The sequence below is a fragment of the Meles meles genome, chromosome 4, assembly GCF_922984935.1.
Source record: "Meles meles chromosome 4, mMelMel3.1 paternal haplotype, whole genome shotgun sequence".
NCBI classification, from domain to species: Eukaryota; Metazoa; Chordata; class Mammalia; order Carnivora; family Mustelidae; genus Meles; species Meles meles.
The window spans coordinates 23218202-23237928 of record NC_060069.1 but is presented as its reverse complement, the minus strand read 5'-3'; the positions used below and the strand labels follow the sequence as shown (position 1 = coordinate 23237928).

The window sequence follows — 19727 nt, the reverse complement described above, 5'->3', positions numbered from 1 at the left end:
GCATAAGAATCACATGGAGAATTTACTAAAAAAACATGAATGCAACCCATGTCTACTGAATCAGAATTTTCTAGAGGTATGTACATTTATATTGAAGCAATTTTGTTAATGGAGTTAATCTCTCTTTATGATAGATTTCCTACTTAGTAACCTGTTACTCGACAGACAACTACTTGTGATTATCTTCACACTGATTCTCCAGTCCCACTCACAGAATTGTGTTTTCCTACTTTACATTCTGAGTCTATGGAAATTGATACTGACATTTAATGCACTGTTGAGAAGATGGATTTTGAGCTATGCTGTAAAGGAAAAATGGTACGCAAACATCTTTATATTTCTAAGGCTAGGCTAAAATACAATCAATTTATGATAATGAATGTCATTGCTGAATGGCATTGTAGGCCCTCCATTTTCAAGTGATGTGGAAAAATATGTACACTGCCTTTTGATCAAAGGGTAGACAAAGTAATGGATGACTTCATAAATCAACCAGGGTTCATAACACTGACTTGATTGATGTCAAATTCTGCTGCTAGAGCAATGGGAGGTTTGCTTTTCTAAATACGTATTCGTATATTGTAAACTGATAAAGTTCAAAAATAATTCTTAAGAAGCAGAAGTTACAGTAATCTACAAACTAGCTTATCAAAATTGGCCAATGATATCCTCCAAAGATAGGGACAGAATGAATGCCTTTGCTGATTGCATGACCAATCATCTTCTATCAATACTGATTATCTTGTAGTTTCTGGGACTTGTTTCAATTTGTTGTTTAGAGTAAAGTGGTAGTGTTACAGTTATTCCATCACTCAAGAGAAAGTTTTTTTAAAAGTAAGAAAAAGGTGTCTTTTATATCAAAGTCCATATCTGGCTATTAAAAATGCATTTTTATAAAATAATCTGTTTATTTTTTCCATCCTGATGAGAAGTAACTTACTCTTGGTCTCAATAAATCAGTTGCTATTTTAAAAGTCTTCAAATGTACATTTATGGAGTTTTCTCCAATCTTTACTCTTCTACTAAATGTTTAAGGCTACCTACCTCAAAGCTGGCATTGAAAAATACCATCTGCAGTAAACTTTCAGGGTCATTTCAATATTGAAATTTTGAAGGCATTCTTATGGAAGACGGTGAAGAAGAAAAAGTACTTGGGTTTTGTTTTATTATTAAGTAACCACAAACACTCCTCTTGCATGCTTACAATTTAAATGTAGAGATGAGTAAAATACAAATTAGAAAGTAATGAAGAAGACAGCACCATTCCCGGAGATAAAAACAGAAATAGGAGGCAAGTTTTCCAGGAAAGGGGCATGTTGGGCACCCCCACCTTTTAGTCTAGAGGTTAAGGGTAACTCCAAACCAAGAGTAGATGGGCAAAGTTTGTCCTGAGCATCAAGAAATCACCTTTCTCCCTGTCACCTCTTCTACCTCCCAGCCCCAGCTCCTACTCCTGAGGTCTTCATGCTCCCCCAGGACTTCCCTCATGATCCAGAACTCTCCTGTATTAGCCATCCTTTTCCATGGCTATTTGTCTCAGGTGGCTGATGAATATATCCTTTGCTAATTTATTAATGAATGCCACAGATTATCAGTTAAAGCTGGGTAATATGCCAATCTTTTATCTATTTAAACTTTTATAGACTGTCTACTACCCAAAAAGAAGTGAGGTATTTCCCAACAAAAAACAATGAAATAACAAAACAAATGATGAATACCCAAAGACAAAAAGAAACCCAAATCAGTTCATTAAGGGGGTATGAAATCTTAAAATTGCTTAGGTCAGTTATCAGTATGGTACCAAAACCCAATATAGTTAGCTTTACGATTCCTGATATTCAAAGCAACCAAGGAAACAGGTGCACACTTTAATTTTAAGAAGATATGTGACTTAGAAAAACCATATAACAACCTCTTGAAGTGTCTTGGTTTCCCCATTTATAAAATGGGAGATAAAATAATATCTACCTTATTTACTTCTTACGATCTTACAAGGGCTAAATAAATATATATAAAGTGAAGACACACAGTAATTTTTACAGGTGTTGGCTATCATTATTACTATTGGTATTATTATTTCATCATTATAGATGAATTTTCTTGTTCCTAAACACTGGGGAAAAATGAGGTAGAGGGACAATACAAACATAATTCATAATATTCCTTGTAGTAATTTCCCCCCAAACATAGATATGCTCCACAAATAGCTGTTTCTTAGATTAAATCTGCATAGCCATGGGCATACAGTGTAAATTATTTAATGATTCCTCAACTTCTTCTATTAATTTCAGAAATCTTCTCCTTGTTGGATAAGAGGGCTTTTACTGCATGTCTTTATCGCAGATGAAGCAACTGACACTTGGGCAGGTAAAGTAGCTACACTTAATTAGCTCTCCTTCCAACCTCTAATTAAGGAAGAGAGAAAAGCAAAGGGTAGAGTTTATAACCCAGAAAGGAACAGCAAATCTGGGCAGTAGGCTGATGGGAGACTTTATTTTAGCACCTGGGAGTATAAGGAAAATGGCTCCAATTTTCACATGATCTAGAACTGATGCTACCTCAAGCCAAGAACGAAAGGAGTGATTTCAGAGACTTAGATCAAGGGATCCACTGAAATATGGGTAGGGGTAAAAAACTGAGGCGGGGATAATTTACTGAAAAATAATCACTCTTTCAAGAAGTAGTCAGCTCTTGCAAAGAATATAGCAGACTAGATGTTTATGCTTCTTATTTGTTTGAAATAGGATAAAGGAGTAAAACACAGATCAGGTTAAAGATCTGAACAATTAACTATTGAGACTTGAGAGCCACACAGAATGTGAGACTCCTGAAAGGGTGTCAGTGGATAACTATGGAAATGTATTCACTCATTTATGCAGCAGAGTGATTTCCAATCAACGGATTCCTGGCTATGATGGCTTTCTTCCTCAGTAGCCCCTGTGAGTCAGAGGCAGAAAGGATCCCAGCACTGGAGCCCTCAGCTGTGGTACCAAGGTCTCCTAGTGAGTATTCAGTCCAGGGATAAACTGACTTTTTTGCCTTTCTACAGGAATATCTGAAGTAATCATGTGAGGCAAAAGGACAATATAGCCAAGAAAAGGCACCTCAGTTAGCAGGAAAGTAGCAGCAGAATAAATTTAAGAAGAGATAGAAAGAATAGAGTTTTGTAGTGGTTTAGGAGAGGAACAAAAGATTTTAAAAAATTAACTACTTTGTCCTTCAGGCTTGTTTCCTTTCTTTTAATAAGACTAAAGATGAATGGCTTATTTAGTCAGTTGAAACACAGTGCCATAGAACCTGGGGGTGGCCATAAAGGAAAGGAAATATGGCGTGGATAACTTCTTAGGGGTTAATGGGCTTTGGAACCTCTGCGTGGTTGCCAAAGTTCCATCTTGCAAATAAGCATTTGCCTGCTTTTCAAGACTAACGAAAATGAAGGAAGAGTAAAGCGCTTTTGAAAACGAAAACTTTCTCCCTGCATTCCACATTCTCCCTACTGTGTTCTAATACCAACGGCAATTAATTCAGCTGGAAGCCCCACGCTGCTGCTTTTCTTCTTTCTCTCCCTCTGGCTCCCTGAGGACCCCAATAATTTTCGAATGGAGAGGTCTGGATTTTAATGTATTGATGTGGGTATTTCCTCCCACAGCCACTGGTGCTTTATTTTTTTTTTAAATTAAATACGCGAAAGAGCCAGAGAAAATTTAATTTATGGGAACAGAAACCTAAAGACAACTGAAGAGATCTAGTATGTAAATCAATACCCAAAATGACCCACTAACAGTTCTCATCAACATTTTTTTTTCTTCCAAAAATCACAACTACATTTGGTAGAATTAAATAGAAGTAAAGGAACTAAAAGCAGGAGAGGCCTTCACATACCCATGTTTTCCTTTGATAAGGCATCATCTGAACAAACATTTTCAAAAGAGCATTTTAAAATAGCTTTCCTAGAAAAAGAATTTGACAGATTTAGTTTCAAAAGATCAATCATGTATACTTCAATGGCCATTTTTGCATATTCATTGATAATTATAAATTATGAATATATTTCGTTATCTTGAGGTACTTTTCCTTGGTTGGTTTATACAGTAAGGCAGCATGATACAGTGAAAAAACCAAAAGGAAGTAATATTGATCTAAGCTCTCATCTCGTGAAAAGCACTAATGATCTACCAAGTACCTTATATAGGCTTTTTCATGTAATCTTCCCCTAAAAAACCTACTAAGGAATTGCTACTCTCATTTTATAAAGAAACTGAAGCTCTGAGAAATTGAGAAATTTGACAATGTAGGAAATGTTGAGCATGACACAGCTAAATTCTGTCAGGCTGCAAAATCCATGCTTTTCCCATGACACTGTATTGCTGACTTAAAGTCAGAAAACATTTGTTCAAATGCATTTTCTCTAACCATAAGATCTTGAGAAAGCCACTTACTTTCTCTAAGTCATAAGTTTTTCATCTTTTAAATAAAGATGATTATGATATACTTCCTATTTGATGGGGTTATTGTGAAGTATAACTAAGACAAGACAGTAAGGCCTTTTTAAAAATTTAATTATTCATCCTCTGAAGAAGGACAAAGAATAAGAGAAGGACTATCATATCGGACTCAGACTTTGTCTTTGAGCAGGACTCCTTTTAATACAGCACTGATCACCATTCTTCAAAAAAACAGATAAATAAACTGTGTGGTTGTTTCAATGATAAACACTAAAACTTGTCATCAGTGGCTTATCAGCTCGTTATAAAGGCCCGTTTCTGGTCTGCACTATTTTTAAACCAAACACCTGCTTCTCATCTGCTTGCTCACATGATATTAATCTTCGCTAGTTCTGCTTCAACATATTTGTATAAACATAAAACTTTCTCCATACTCTAAAACTACTACTTATCACCTTAATTCTTATTTCTTAATAATTTATTTTAATTAATTAATTAATTATTTAAAACTTATTTTAAATAAATTTATAAATTTAAAAATAATTTATTTTAATTATTAAGAAATAATTTATTTCTTAATTCTTATCATCTTTAATTCTTCTAGAAAATTTTGATGTTTCCCTAGAGAAAAAGAATCAAGAATCAGGGGGAAATGTCATAGTAATTAATCCAATGTATACATACATTTCAATTTTATCATAATACTTTTCAGTAAAACAAAAGTACCTTTTCCTTCTTCTAAATTTGGGCTTCTTCTTTTCTGTTGTGGTTTTGGAAACTTGCATCTATAAAATAACAAAAAGACAAGTTAGTTCAAATGGGACTAGATGAGTTCAGTAAGATAATGGGTCCTATACAGTCTAAGTAATTTAGTACAGAAGAAAAACTCTGGTCCACTGGTCTCAAACAGTTGACTTGGAACCCCAAGTCAACCGCTTCATTGTCACTACAATTACACTGATCTACTCAACTTTCAGGTATAGTAGACTAATCCAACATGAGTCCCCCTCTCCCACATCCACTCCCCCTTCTCACTTCACAAACATATAATAATACTAGGTAAAACAATCTTTAAGTTTTAAAACATACATGACTTTTTTTTTTTAAGATTTTATTTATTTATTTGACAGAGAGAGATCACAAGTAGACGGAGAGGCAGGCAGAGAGAGAGAGGGAAGCAGGCTCCTTGCTGAGCAGAGAGCCCGATGTGGAACTTGATCCCAGGACCCTGAGATCATGACCAGAGCCGAAGGTAGAGGCTTAACCCACTGAACCATACATGACCTTTAAAGGAGGAAAAAGAACTACACATATGCCAGAAACATGAGGAGTGCAAATGTATACAGATAGGAAGTGACATGGCCTTTACGGCCTACAAAAAATGCATATTAGGATAGCGCCAAAGGGGTTTGGGATTTTAATATCTAGGCAAAGGCAAGATGTGGAGAAATTGGCACCTCCACACATTGTTGTTGGGAATGTGAAATAGAGCCACTTTGGAATACAGTTTGATAGTTTTTCAAGATGTTAAACAGAGAATTACCTTATGATTCAGCAATTCTACTCCCAGGTTTATACCCAAGAGAAATAAAAGCATTATGTCCATATAATAAATTGCATATAAATGTTCATAGCAGCATTATTCATAATAGCTCCAAAGTAGAAACAACCCAATGTCCAACCTAATGGATAGATAATAGTCTATCCATACAATGGAATATTATCTGACCTTTAAAAACAACAAAGTCATGTTAATACTAAAACATGAATCAATCTTGAAGCTATTATGCAAAGTGGAAAGTGAAAAAGTCAGACACAAAGACCACACGTTGTATGACACCACTTATCCAAAATGTCCATAAAAAGGCAAATCCATAGAGACAGATATATATTAGTAGTTGTCAGGGATTAGTGGAAGATGGGAAATGGGTAGTGACTGCTAATGGGTATGAGGTTTCCTTTGGGATGATGAAGAAATGTTCTAAATTTATTAGTAGTATTGATTGCAAAACTGTGATCATACTAAAACCCACCAAACCGCAAACTTGAAATGAGCGAATAAATTACATCTCAATGAAGGTATAATTTTTTAAAAAATTTGGTGACATGGAAAAATGGAAAGTAAGGAGATAGAATAGAATGCACCAATGATTAATAAAAAGAACCCAATGTAGTAGTATTACTGTTAGAAAAAAGCATAATCAGAGATTAAAAAAGGGTTATTATCTAATGCTAAAAGAAATGATATACCCAGAAAGTTCAGCAGTCCTGACCTGTATATACCTAGAATCTCAGCCTTAAAATATATAAAACAGAAAAGAATCACAAGTAGAAACTAATCACCTATAGTTAAAATGAGGTATTTTAATTTACTTCTCATACAAAGGTGATAAAGTAAAAAAATTAGCAAAGAAACAGGAGTGTTCAACAACACAAATAATAAATTTAGTCTAATAAACACAAATCAACCCTAGCACTGAATAATTAAGGAATACATAGTTTTCAAGCCTGAAACATTCACAAATTTGACCACCTACTAGGTCACAAAGGAAGCCTCCAAGTATTAAAGTAATCTATTTTACAGACCACAGTCACTGGCTAAAATGCAATAAAATAAGAACTCAAAACTCAAAAGATGGCTGAATAAAATTTGTAATCAATTCATAGATGCAGAAGAATTATATTCTCCCATGAACCTACCCATGATCTCTGATCTATGTCATTTAGATCAGAATTATTGTCTCACATTTTAGTTATTGGTATATGTGACTTATCTTCTCACTAGGTAATACATTTGTCTCCATGCCAAACCTTGCATACCATAGGTGCATGTAGAGTGTTGTGGAATAAATGAATGAATAAGTGTTCAGAGAAAGATACAATAAAAAATAATATATCACTAGGAAAAAAAAATAGTGCCAGTGTTACTGTCCATTCTGTACCATCGTGGTTAAGCATTTAACAAATTCATCTAATTTGCCCTCATCTCCTAAGACAGAACCTCAATGCAACTGTCACCTCAATGCTTGTTAGCTCCTTTTAGTTGTCTTTTTGCTTTAACCTGCTAAAGTGAGCAGTTTCTTAGCCCATTTTGTCTAAATCTTTCACAGCTACACTGATCTTAATTTTACTGATCCTGAATCAAGCATCCACCCTGCAAGGGTGGGAACAATTTTTTTTTTTTAACATATCAAATGTTCAGCAGTTATCAGAGTGCCATTCACATTGTATGCTCAAAAGCATTAACTATAATAAGATGAAGGTTGAATTTAATAACTCTCAAAGCATTATTAAACAGCTTAAATACCTTAATAACCATTCAAAAGAAGTTTGTATGAAACACTCAGGGAATTCATATGATGATGCTAAATCATAGGTTTTTTGTGTGTGGGGTTTTGTGTGTGTGTGTGTGTGTGTGTGTGTGTGTGATCTGCAACCACAAGGTAATATTCAAATATTTTTCCATCCTTGTTTCATGTATATACACATAAAAGTAAATAAGGCAAAAAAGTATATGGAAATATTATTGTCTAAATCATTGTTCCACATCTCCAAAGACAATGTAGAGCTATTATTTCTATCTAGTTATTCATGATCACATAAATTATGTGCCCATTTGAGTATAAAGTGAAAGAGTTGCTACAAGGAGAAATAAGATTAAAGTAACAAAGTACAAACTACTTCATAGGTATTAATAGGAAGAAACACTGTTAAATAGCTACCATAAATCAGGAAGATTTCTGTTAGAGATAATAAATTCCTTTCTACTTTCTTAAATATTCCACAGCAGCCAAAATGAACTAGTCAGTATTGCCAAATGCCCTGTACTTTCCAGCTCCAAGCCTTGATAAAATATGCTATGATGGAGAAGAGCATGGAATTTGGAATGACAGGATCATGATCTGAATTTAATCCCTGCTACTTACTAGCTGTATCACTTCTGGTAAATCACTAACCACTGGAATATCTAGCAAGAGTCTGGTATAAAGTAGGCAGTAAGTATTTTCTGACTCAATGACCATTCTGGGTTTCAGGATTTTCTTTTATAACTACTGCTAAAAAAAAATAACTACCTCAGAGCATTTGGGGATAAGGTGAAATTAAATAACATCCCAGAAGGTATCTAAGAGTGCCCAACAATTAGTCAATGTTCAGTCACTGTTCAACCTGTTACACTAGTCCACTGGGCTAGTGTCAGAGTTCTATCCTTTTTCCTTAGAGTATATAACAAAAGTTGGCACTTTGGTATGGTTGGACTTATAGGAGTCCATTAATTTCCCAAGACTGCCCTAACAAAGTAACATAATTGTAAAGCATCAGAAACTTATTTATTTATAGTTCTGTAGGACAGAAGTCTGCCTCTTATGGACAGACTCTTAATGATGCTTGTCATTGGATGAGGGCGCAACTAATCCAGGATGACCTCATACTAAATCCTTACCTTAATTACATCTGCAAAGATCCTTAATTCTAAATAAGGTCATATTCTGAAGTTGCTGGAGAATGTATTTTTCTGGGGACTACTATTCAACCCACAAGTAGATACTATAATCTTTATCTACGTCATCTCTTCTACTTCTCTTCCTGTGTTGCAGCTGATTCTCCTATCTTGTTGAGGCTCATGCTATTCAGTGTAGTGCCGCTGTGTGCAGAATTAGCAAGACCTGAGAGTTTGTTAGACATGCAAATTCTCATGCCCATCCTAGGCCTACTGAATCAGAAACTCAGGGAGTAGGGCTCAGAAATCCATATGTAAATAAGTTCTTTAGATGACTTCTACCCCAACTAGAGTTTTCTAGGCCTTAGTCTAGCCCACAACACATCGATACAAACACAATGCTATATACTGTCATTGATTTTACAGAAACCAAAGCAAGTATTAATTCTTTTCTTGCTAGATGTAGAGGCATCTACAAGAGGCATATGTAGAGAAAGAAAATGCCACTTATTGAAAAAAAATATTTATTTAATGATAATTAGGACTGCTGGCTGGAATGGCAAATAGTAGAATTGCCTTTAGTCACCAAAGACATATAATCTATAAGAATTGTGTTTACATCAGATTTATATAATCTTCATTAAGTGACTTGATGTTGCCCATTTCCTTAAGTCACTATTCATCTAAATGAAAATCATTTTATTTTTAAGAAGAAGAACTTTGTTGGCTGTGTTAAATCTGAGGGCATAAAATTTTGATTTAGCATTTTATGCTAAAAGAAGACATAAATATGTTTTGTAACCTTCCATTGAGAGTAACTGTCAGTCACTGATCACTAAAGAGCTGCCTATTTTGACAAAATTTCCAAACGTGAATCTGTGCCTTGAATAATATATACAAACTCCTTGTCAAAAGTTATCATATAGAAGGAAAAGCCAATATTCTCATTTCTCTTTGGAAAATCTGTTGGGAAAACCTGCTTGGAATAAGGATGATAACTAGTTTTATGCAGCATTGTAAATGATGGTTATCACTTAATCTGAGTATCCAGAGAGTACAAATAATAAAGTTAAGTCTTTGGGCCTACATATGATTGTTTTCACTCTTCTTTGAAAAGGGGAAAAATGAAAATAATCATTTTCTAGCCTTATTTTAAACAAGATTTTAACAGAGAGAACACAAATCTAGTGCTTCTTACATAAATGTCACTCAATTACCATATGCTCCAGTCCAGTCATTCCTAGTAGAGCTCAGTATTCCTGCGAGATTTGGACCTTATCAGAGATCAGTGCCTGGCAATATGACTTATAAATATCTTGCTGTCCCCTGCACTACCTTTAGCCATGTGTAAGTTCTCACTAAAGTACTGTGGATTTCTCTGTTTTGAGGGGCTTAGCAGAGAAAACAGTGGAGTCTGTATTCAAGCATTGAGCTGAGACAGAGGAGAGTATTTTCCCTAAAAATAGAAGTTGACCACTAGACCACCTTAAGTAGAAGGCATGAAAGACTTTCTTTTAATACCTCCCAATCCTTGCTGAGGATACAAGTAACAGCACACTTCAAGAAACTCTGCAATTAGCTACATCACTGATAATTTTTAAAGTCTTGGATTTAATTTTTTTAAAATGGTCTTTGACTATCTACACCAGGGATAAAACATATAAAAACAGGAGGTTTTTTTTTTTTTTTTAATAGGACACGTTTCTCTCATATCTATAAAGAGATTAAGAATACTAAATGCTAGGAGCGCCTGGGTGGCTCAGTGGGTTAAAGCCTCTGTCTTTGGCTCAGGTCATGATCCCAGGGTCCTGGGATCAAGCCCTGCATCGGGCTCTCTGCTCAGCAGGGAGACTGCTTCCCTTCCTCTCTCTCTGCCCGCTTGTGATCTCTATCAAATAAAAAAATAAAATCTTTAAAAAAAAAAGACTAGTTTATTTAAAAAAAACAAACAAACAACTAAATGCTAATGGAAACAGGGTGTCCAGGGAGTATAAAACCTGTGTGAAAAGCAGAATTTATGTCACAGTTGTTTATCTCATTGAATGGTACCAGCAAATTTGATTATTTGACCTCTATTTGGAGACTCTAAAATCCAAGTCTGTTGCAAACAATTCATGCTAGCACATAGTTTTTCCTAAAGTCACTGGTTATTTTAGCAAGAGGAGAACATAGGGTCTTGAAGGAAGACTTCCTGGAATAGACATACAGGACTACCCCTGAGATATTATAGGTTCAGTTCCAGACCACTGCAACAAAGTGAATATTGCAGTAAAGTCAGTCAAATTAATTTTTTGGCTTCCCAGTGCATATAAAAATTATGTTTAGACTATCCTGTACTCTGTTAAGTGTGCAAAGCATTATGTCTATGAAAACAATGTACAAAGCTTAATTAAAAAACACTTCATTGCTAAAAAATATGCTAACCATCATTTGAGTTTTCAACAAGTCCTAGTCTTTTTCCTGGTGGAGGGTCTTGCCTCGATGTTGATGGCTGCTGACCGATCAGGGTAGTGATTGCTGAAGGCTGAGGTGCCTGTGGAAATTTCTTAAAATAAAGCAACAGTGAAGTTTGCTACATCAATTGACTCTTCCTTTCACAATTTCTCTATAGTATGTGATGCTGTTTGAAGGCATTTTACCCATAATAGCACTTTCAAAATTGGAGTCAATCCTTTCAAACCTTGCCACTGTTTTATCGACGAACTTTGCTATATTTGAAATCCTTTGTTGCCATTTCAACAATCCTCACAGCATCTGCACCAGGAGTAGATTCCATCTTAAGAAACCACTTTCTTTGCTCATCCATAAGAAGCAACTCCTCATCCATTCAAGTTTTATTATGAGTTTGCTGCAATTCAGTCCCATCTTCAGGCTCCACTTCTAAGTCTAGTTTTCATGCTATTTCTACCATATCTGCAGTTACTCCCCCCACTGAAGTCCTAATATCTCAATGTCATCCATAAGGTTTGTAATCAATTTCTTTAAAATTCCTGTAAAGTTGATATTTTCACCTCTTCCCATGACTTAATGACATCTAGATGGTGAATCTTTTCCAGAAGGTTTTCAATTTACTTTGCCCAGATCCATCAGAGGAATCACTCTCTATGGCAACCACAGCCTTTTGAAATGTATTTCTTAAATAATAAGACTTGAAATTTGAAATTACAGCCCTTGATCCACGGGCTACAGAATGGACGTTGCATTAGCAGGTATGAAATCAACATTACTCTCATTGTATATCTCCATTGTAGCTCATGGGCAACCATGTGCACTGTCAATAAGCAGTAAGATTTTGAAAGAAATCTCTCTTTTTTTTCCCACCCCCCAAGCAGTAGGTCTCAACAGTGGGCTTAAAATATTCAGTAAAACATGCTATAAGTAGAGATACTGTCATCCCGGTTTTGTTGTTCCATATATAGAGCACAGGCAGAATAGATAATTTAGCATAATTCTTGAGTGATTTTTGATTAGTTAGTGAGCACTGGTTTCAACTTAAAGTCACAAGGTACATTAGCTTCTAACAAGAGAGTCAGCCTACCCTGTGAAGCTTTGAAGCCAGGCATTGAATTCTCCTTCCTGGCTACAAAAGTCCTAGCTGGCATCTTTTTCCAAAATAAAGCTATTTCATCTACAGTGAAAAAGAGCTGTTTAATGGAGCCACATTCATAAATTATGTTAGCTAGATCTTTTGGATAACTTGCCATGGCTTCTACATCAACACTTATGCGTGACCTTAAACTGTTATAAAGATGGCTTCTTTCCTTCAACCCTACAAACCAGTCTCTGCTATCTTCAAATTTTTCTTCTCCAGCTCCATCACCTCTCTCAGCCTTCACAGAATTGAAGACACATTTCTCCTCTATCCCTCAGGCTCCTCCCACTCCCACTGCTCATCTTATGAGAATGACGAGGAGATCAATCTGGCTAAAGTCAGATCCATGGGCTGAAAGTCAAAGCAAAGAAAGGGTTAAGCAAATACATAAATCCCAAAGTAAACTCCCCCCACCCCTAACATTTAAAGAGCAGGGGTGCCTGGCTGGCTCTGTTAGAAGACCATGTGACTCTTGATCTTTGGGTTATGAGTTCAAGCACCACACTGGGTGCAGAGATTACTGCATTTAAAAATTTAATTAAATAAATAAGATTTAAAGAGCAAATACAGTCATCCACACCAGAAAACAGGTATTCTGAGTCAAGGGACCTTTGCTTGCTCTCATAAATGGTACATAAAAAGCTTTGAATATCCAAGATTAATCCATTTTGTCTAATTTTGTATTTTACTGCTAATAGTTAACCTATAGAATTCCCATAGATTGTAATTCAAGATAAAAGTAAACCTTGCAACCTAATTAAGCATCTTTAGTTACTGAGTTATTAAAGAGTACCATGTTAAAAGTTACTCCCCCAAGGGCCCCCAGCTGGCTTAGTCAGTGGAGCATGCAACTCTTGATCTCCAGGTTTTGAGTTCAAGCCCCAAGCTGGGTATAGAGATGACTTAAAAACAGAATCTTAAAAACAACAACAACAACAACAACAACAACAACAACAACAACACACTCCTCCGGAAGTCTGTTTCACAACACTGCCTTGTGGTGGTGCAGTTTACCCTCCATGTTTTGAGTACAAGTTAATTGAAATTAGTATGAAAATAACTTTCTATGATAAGATTTCCACGGATGACTTAAAGTGATAAATGGATAATTTCTATATATATTAATATATTTTTCTATGTATTTTAAAAATGCAAATGCACAACAAAATAGTGCAATTACATTTTAAAATTTAGATTTTGGGTGAAGAAAATATTATCTATTTTGATCAGGGATGGTAGTTACATGAGTGTATATATATATATTTAAGAAAAACTCACGAAATTCTACACTTAGTATCTTCCACAGTGTTTAAATTTTAACCTCAATTAAAAAGTTAAATTAAGAAAAAGTTAAGCCAAATGAAAGAAAACTATAGTAACTAACAGTATAGTTAATGGCAAAATGGTGACAGAATACCTGAATGATTCAAGTCTAGGGAACACTGGCCTAAAAAGTGAATGATGCCCACAGAGTAGAATGCAAAAGGAAACTAAATGAGTTTTGAATTCTGACTGTGACTCTTCCCAAGGGGTTCCTCTGCTTACTATTCTTTTCAGAGATTTCTCTCTGCCTGGGGCTAGAAGCCAGCAGTAGGGATCTATTATAATATTTATCTTTGGGGAAGGATATAAAGCTAGTGAATCAAGTGAGTTGCAGTACATGAGTTCCATATTAATAGCAAACTTATTAATTAACATGAATATCTAGACATCTAGTCATAAAATGTAGGCAACTTATCCTGTGACAGGGCTAATGAAAATTTACTGCTTATTATGAAGAATTTTTGCAATAATTTTGGGGAAAAATATTTTTTCATCAGAAAATATAGTAGCCTAATTTCCTCATACATAAATGTATAAATCAAGACAGTGATCATGAATTTTGTCTTTCAAAGTGTTACAAGTTAAACTCTTGGCACTAATAAAAGCAAAGTGTTAATAAAAAAGATACTCATACATACAGACATAATTTCTGTATATAAGCCAAAAAAATGAGAAAACATAATGACAAAGAGATCCTTTTCTAATTAGTAATACTATCTGAGATAGTCTTAATTAGAAATATGTAAAATTCTACATTAAAAAAACTAAAGGGAAACAGAGAGACAAGTTGTATTTCTACATGGGTGTATTTAACATTATAAACATAATTTCTCCCTAAATTAACCCATGGATTTTCTACAATACCAATCATTATCTCAACACAATTTTTCTTGGGCTTCAACTGTATAATTCTAAAGTTCATTTGTATGTAGTTAAAACTATTTAAATTGTGCCTTTATTGGGGTTTCCATGGGAAAGGCAAGGTAAGGTAGGGGGATCAGTTCAGGACTGGCTAGTTTCAATAATTCTGGAGGGCTCTGGCCTATAGGAATGGTCACCAGTTGCCTGGTATTCAATTATGGGATGACTGAGGGCAATGGAAATATTGGCTTAGTATTTCAGAGTTTGCTAAGAAGTTAGTTGAGGAATAAGGGTTTAGAACTGGTTGATTTGCATATGAAAGATGTATCCTTTGCTACTGGTAAGGGGCAGTTCTTCCCCAGCCAGAAAGATTTTTCAAAATGTCAAAACATCATAATATAGAGAAAATACATACATACATTATACATATACACACATATGCAAAGACACAATACAATCTGAAAAAGTAAACAGATAAGAACTATGAAAACAATTTTTAAAGATTATACTAATGAAGGATCACAAATATACACGTTAAAGAAAAGATAAACAACAACTAAAGCAATTTGAAATTTAAGACCCAATAGATGAATAGATAGAGAAGTAGGCATTCTGACATATTAAATGTCATATGTCACATGGTGAACATGGCAAATATTGAAGATAAAAAAGAGTAAAGAAGGGAAACATTACTTGTTAGTCAATAAATGGTATTGGAATAACTGGCAGTGTAGGGAAGAAAAATATCTTTTTCCTCTACCCTTCTAATTTCTCCAGTGGGGCCCCTGTAACAAAAAAACAGATTAACAAGAGAAAAAGCATATAGATTTAAGGGTGCATGGGTGGCTCAGTCAGTTGATTGTCCAACTCTTGATTTCAGCTCAGGTCATGATCTCTGGGTCCTGGGATCAAGCCCCAACTAGGCTCCATGCTTAGTGGGGTAATTGCTTGGGGGTTCTCTTGAATAAGTAAATAAATTTTTAAAAAAGAACAAAAACAGGGGGGAGTCAAGATGGCGGGGAAGTAGGAGGAGGCACCATTTCAACCTGTACCCTAAAGTGAGCTGATTACCTACCAAAGAACTCCGACCACCCATGAAATCAGCCTGAGATCAGAATTATACACGTCTGGATCTCTACAGGAGCAGAAGACACCAGTGGCAGGTAAAGCAGACTGGGAACTTCCGACTGATATCAGAAGATAAACAAAAGGGGGAGGGAGCCACCAGAGGTGACCGATCAGAAAGTAACACCCCAACACGAGAGTGCTCTGCGTCTGGGGACCAGCATTAACTTGGAGTCTGGTTGAAAGCACTCAAAAAACAAACAGCAAAGGATCGCGGGGGGTAATAGTGGGAACCTGGGCAGTTAGGGTCAGGGACCTAAGTCCCCGGACCCAGGACAGCCTCCCCTGGAGCTGAGCCAGAGAGAGTGCGGCGAGAAATCAGGTCTCCGTCCCTGAGCCGCCAGTGCACCTGAATGCCAGCGCGCCGAGAACGAGTGGGGTCTGGCTCCCGCGAGGGGCTGGGAGCCTGGCCAGACGGCAATCCTGAAACGCGCGCGTCCCACACCCTCCCTTGGGATAGGTGCTACTAGGCGCTAGCCTGGAGCTCTGGCAGCCGGAAAAACCAGACATTCCCAGCCCGGGACAGCGGGAAAATCTCAGTGTGCGATCTCTGCTCGGAACCTCTCTGGAGGTCTGGAGCTGCCTAGACAGCCACCGCTGCCCTGGTTTTGGGTACAACGAGGAGCTCCTGCATCCCCAGGGACAGTGACTCAGAACCGACTCTGCCAGCAGCTTTTGCAAAACAGTCTGAGGCTTCTCTCTGAGAGGGAGGTTGGGGTGCTGTTTGCTCTCCTCTAAACCTCCAAAAACCATCAAAAGCTGTCAAGGCGAGAGAAAGCAGATGAAAGAACATAAAAACCCCCAGAGAACAAAAGGCTGAAAAAAACAGTTTCCTGAAAAAAAAAAAAAAAAAGAGCTCACCCCCTTGAGGGGAGCGGGAGGACCTAACTCAGGGAACATCATTGTCTGAAAACCCACGTGGCAGGCCCCTCCCCCAGAAAACCAACCAGGAAGGAAGAAAAAAAAAAAAAAAAGACTACAAGAGAACAATCACCACTACTTCATAAATACAACTTTTATTTTTAACTCTTTACCAATATTCTGGTTCTTTTTTTTTTATACATACAGATAATTTTTTAACCTATTTACCATCACACTGAGATGTCCAGTACATCAAATTCTTTAATAACCTTCTAACCTGAACTTTTTGATACATACACCCGTGTTTTTCTTTTGTTTTTCTATTTTTTTAATTCTTTTTAAATTTTAACTTAGTTTAGTCTAGTTTATTCTTTTTTAATTTTTATTTTCTACTATACATATAGAGTTAAACTTCAAGGTAATCCCCTTTCCCCAATCAATGGTACCCCTATAGGCAAACCAGTTTCTAATCCCCCTGTAACTTAGGAAAGTTGAGTCCCTTAACAAAAACATCAAGATACTTTCAGGAAGAATCAAAATAACCTTCCTCACCCACACTGAGAATCTAGAACCATTCTCCCAATTTTTCCTTCTGTCAGTGTTTCTGTGAATTTGTGTTTGTCCTGATAATATATAAACCTTATACTTGGGGTTCTTTCTGATGAGGTTCTTCCCTTTTTTTTTGCTTATATATACATATTTTTTTCTCTTGTCATATACTTTTATCACTCTTTTTGTCTGTCTGTTTTTGTTTGTATACTCCACAAATCTTACCTTGTGGCCCATTTGGGCTGAGCCTTCTCTTTTATCTTCCCTTTTTTTCCTATCTCTCTCTTTTTTTTTTTCCTTTTTTCTTTCCCCCTTTTTTTTCTTTCTTCTTCTCTATTTCTTTTTCTTTTCTTTTTTCTCTCATTTGGGTGGGGAATCCTGATTGCACAGAAGCGTTCCAGGGTGCACATTGACTGCACCACAATCGATAAGTCCAGCTGCATCTGTTTAGTCATCTCTTACCAAAATGACTAGGAGGAGGAATACCCAACAGAAGAAAAATACAGAGGATGGGCCTTCTGCAACAGAGCTAATGGCTATCGACATAGACAATATGTCAGAAAGGGAATTCAGACTAACAATTATCCAGGCAATAGCTAGGTTGGAGAAAGCCATGGATGACCAAACAGAATTGATTAGGGCAGAACTGAAAGCCACCAGGGATGATGTTCACAATGTTAGGGCAGAACTGAAAGCCACCAGGGATGATGTTCAAAATGCTCTCAATGAGTTCCAATCCAATCTAAATTCTCTAAAAGCTAGGGTAACTGAGACAGAAGATAGAATTAGTGATCTGGAGGACAAACAGATAGAGAGAAAGGATCAGGAGGAAGCCTGGAACAAACAGCTCAGAAGCCACGAAAACAGAATCAGGGAAATAAACGATGCCATGAAACGTTCCAACGTCAGAATTATTGGAATCCCTGAAGGGGAAGAAAAAGAAAGAAGTCTAGAAGATATAGTGGAAGAAGTTGTCTATGAAAATTTTCCCAATCTCACGAATGGAAACAACGTTCATGTACTAGAGGCAGAAAGATTTCCTCCCAAGATTTTAGATTCTCGAAAGTCCTCACGGCACCTTATCGTTAGAATGGGGAATTATGTTTCAAGAGAGACCCTCTTAAAAGCAGCTAGGACAAAGAAGCTTCTTACATACAGAGGAAAGCCCATTAGAATAATGTCAGACCTTTCCACAGAGACCTGGAAAGCCAGGAAGGGCTGGCAAAATATATTCAGAGTACTAAATGAGAAGAACAGGCAACCAAGAATACTCTATCCAGCAAGACTGACATTTAAAATGGATGGAGAGATAAAGAGTTTCCAAGACCGGCAAGGCTTAAAAGACTATGCAACCACCAAGCCGATACTGCAGGAAATATTAAGGGGGGTCCTATAAAAGAGAAAAAATCCTAAGAATATCATTGAACAGAAATATAGAAACAATCTATAGACAGAAAGACTTCAAAGGCAACATGATGTCAATAAAAACCTATCTCTCAATAATCACTCTCAATGTGAATGGCCTAAATGCGCCCATAAAACGACACAGGGTTGCAGATTGGATTAAACGACAGGATCCATCCATATGTTGTCTACAAGAGACCCATTTTGAACCTAAGGATACACCCAGACTGAAAGTGAAGGGATGGAGAAGCATCTTTCATGCCAATGGGCCTCAAAAGAAGGCCGGGGTAGCGATTCTCATATCAGATAAATTAGATTTTAAACTAAAGACTGTAGTCAGAGATACAGAAGGACACTACATAATTCTTAAAGGGACTATCCGCCAAGACGATCTAACAATTGTGAATATCTATGCCCCTAATATGGGAGCACCCAATTACATAAGAAAACTATTAATCAAGATAAAGAGTCATATTGATATGAATACAATAATAGTAGGAGATCTTAATACGCCTCTCTCAGAAATAGACAGATCATCGAAGCAGAAAATTAATAAGGAAATAAGAGCATTGAATGAAACATTGGACCAGATGGACCTCATCGACGTATACAGAACATTCCACCCTAAAACAACAGAATATTCATTCTTCTCAAGTGCACATGGAACCTTCTCCAGAATAGACCACATACTGGGTCACAAAGCAGGACTCAACCGATACCAAAAGACTGACATTATTCCCTGCATATTCTCTGATCACAATGCTTTGAAACTGGAGCTCAATCACAAGGAAAATTTCAGAAGGAACTCAAACACCTGGAAGCTAAAGACCACATTGCTTAAGAATGCTTGGATCAACCAGGAGATCAAAGACGAACAATTCATGGAAACCAATGAGAATGAAGACACCTCGGTCCAAAACCTATGGGATACAGCAAAGGCGGTTCTAAGGGGGAAATACATAGCCATCCAAGCCTCCCTCAAAAACATTGAAAAATCCAGAATACACCAGCTGTCTCTACACCTTAAAGAACTGGAGAATCAACAACAAATCAAACCAACTCCACATGCAAGAAGGGAAATAATCAAGATTAGAGCAGAGATCAATGAGGTAGAAACGAGAGATACAGT

At 36.5% G+C, this 19727-nt stretch overlaps 1 protein-coding gene across 3 annotated transcripts in view; it reads right to left on the bottom strand.

Moving 5' to 3' along the window:
- The window catches only part of ZCWPW2 (zinc finger CW-type and PWWP domain containing 2), a 136958-nt gene that overhangs the window by 5970 nt on the left and 111261 nt on the right, over positions 1 to 19727 (bottom strand). For all 3 annotated transcript variants that reach the window (XM_046003579.1, XM_046003578.1, XM_046003577.1), the window contains 2 exons: positions 5172 to 5230; positions 3883 to 3950 (listed from right to left, as the gene is read on the bottom strand). In XM_046003579.1, coding sequence (XP_045859535.1) covers positions 3883 to 3950; positions 5172 to 5230 — 127 coding nt within the window. The remainder of the gene's footprint in view (positions 1 to 3882; positions 3951 to 5171; positions 5231 to 19727) is intronic.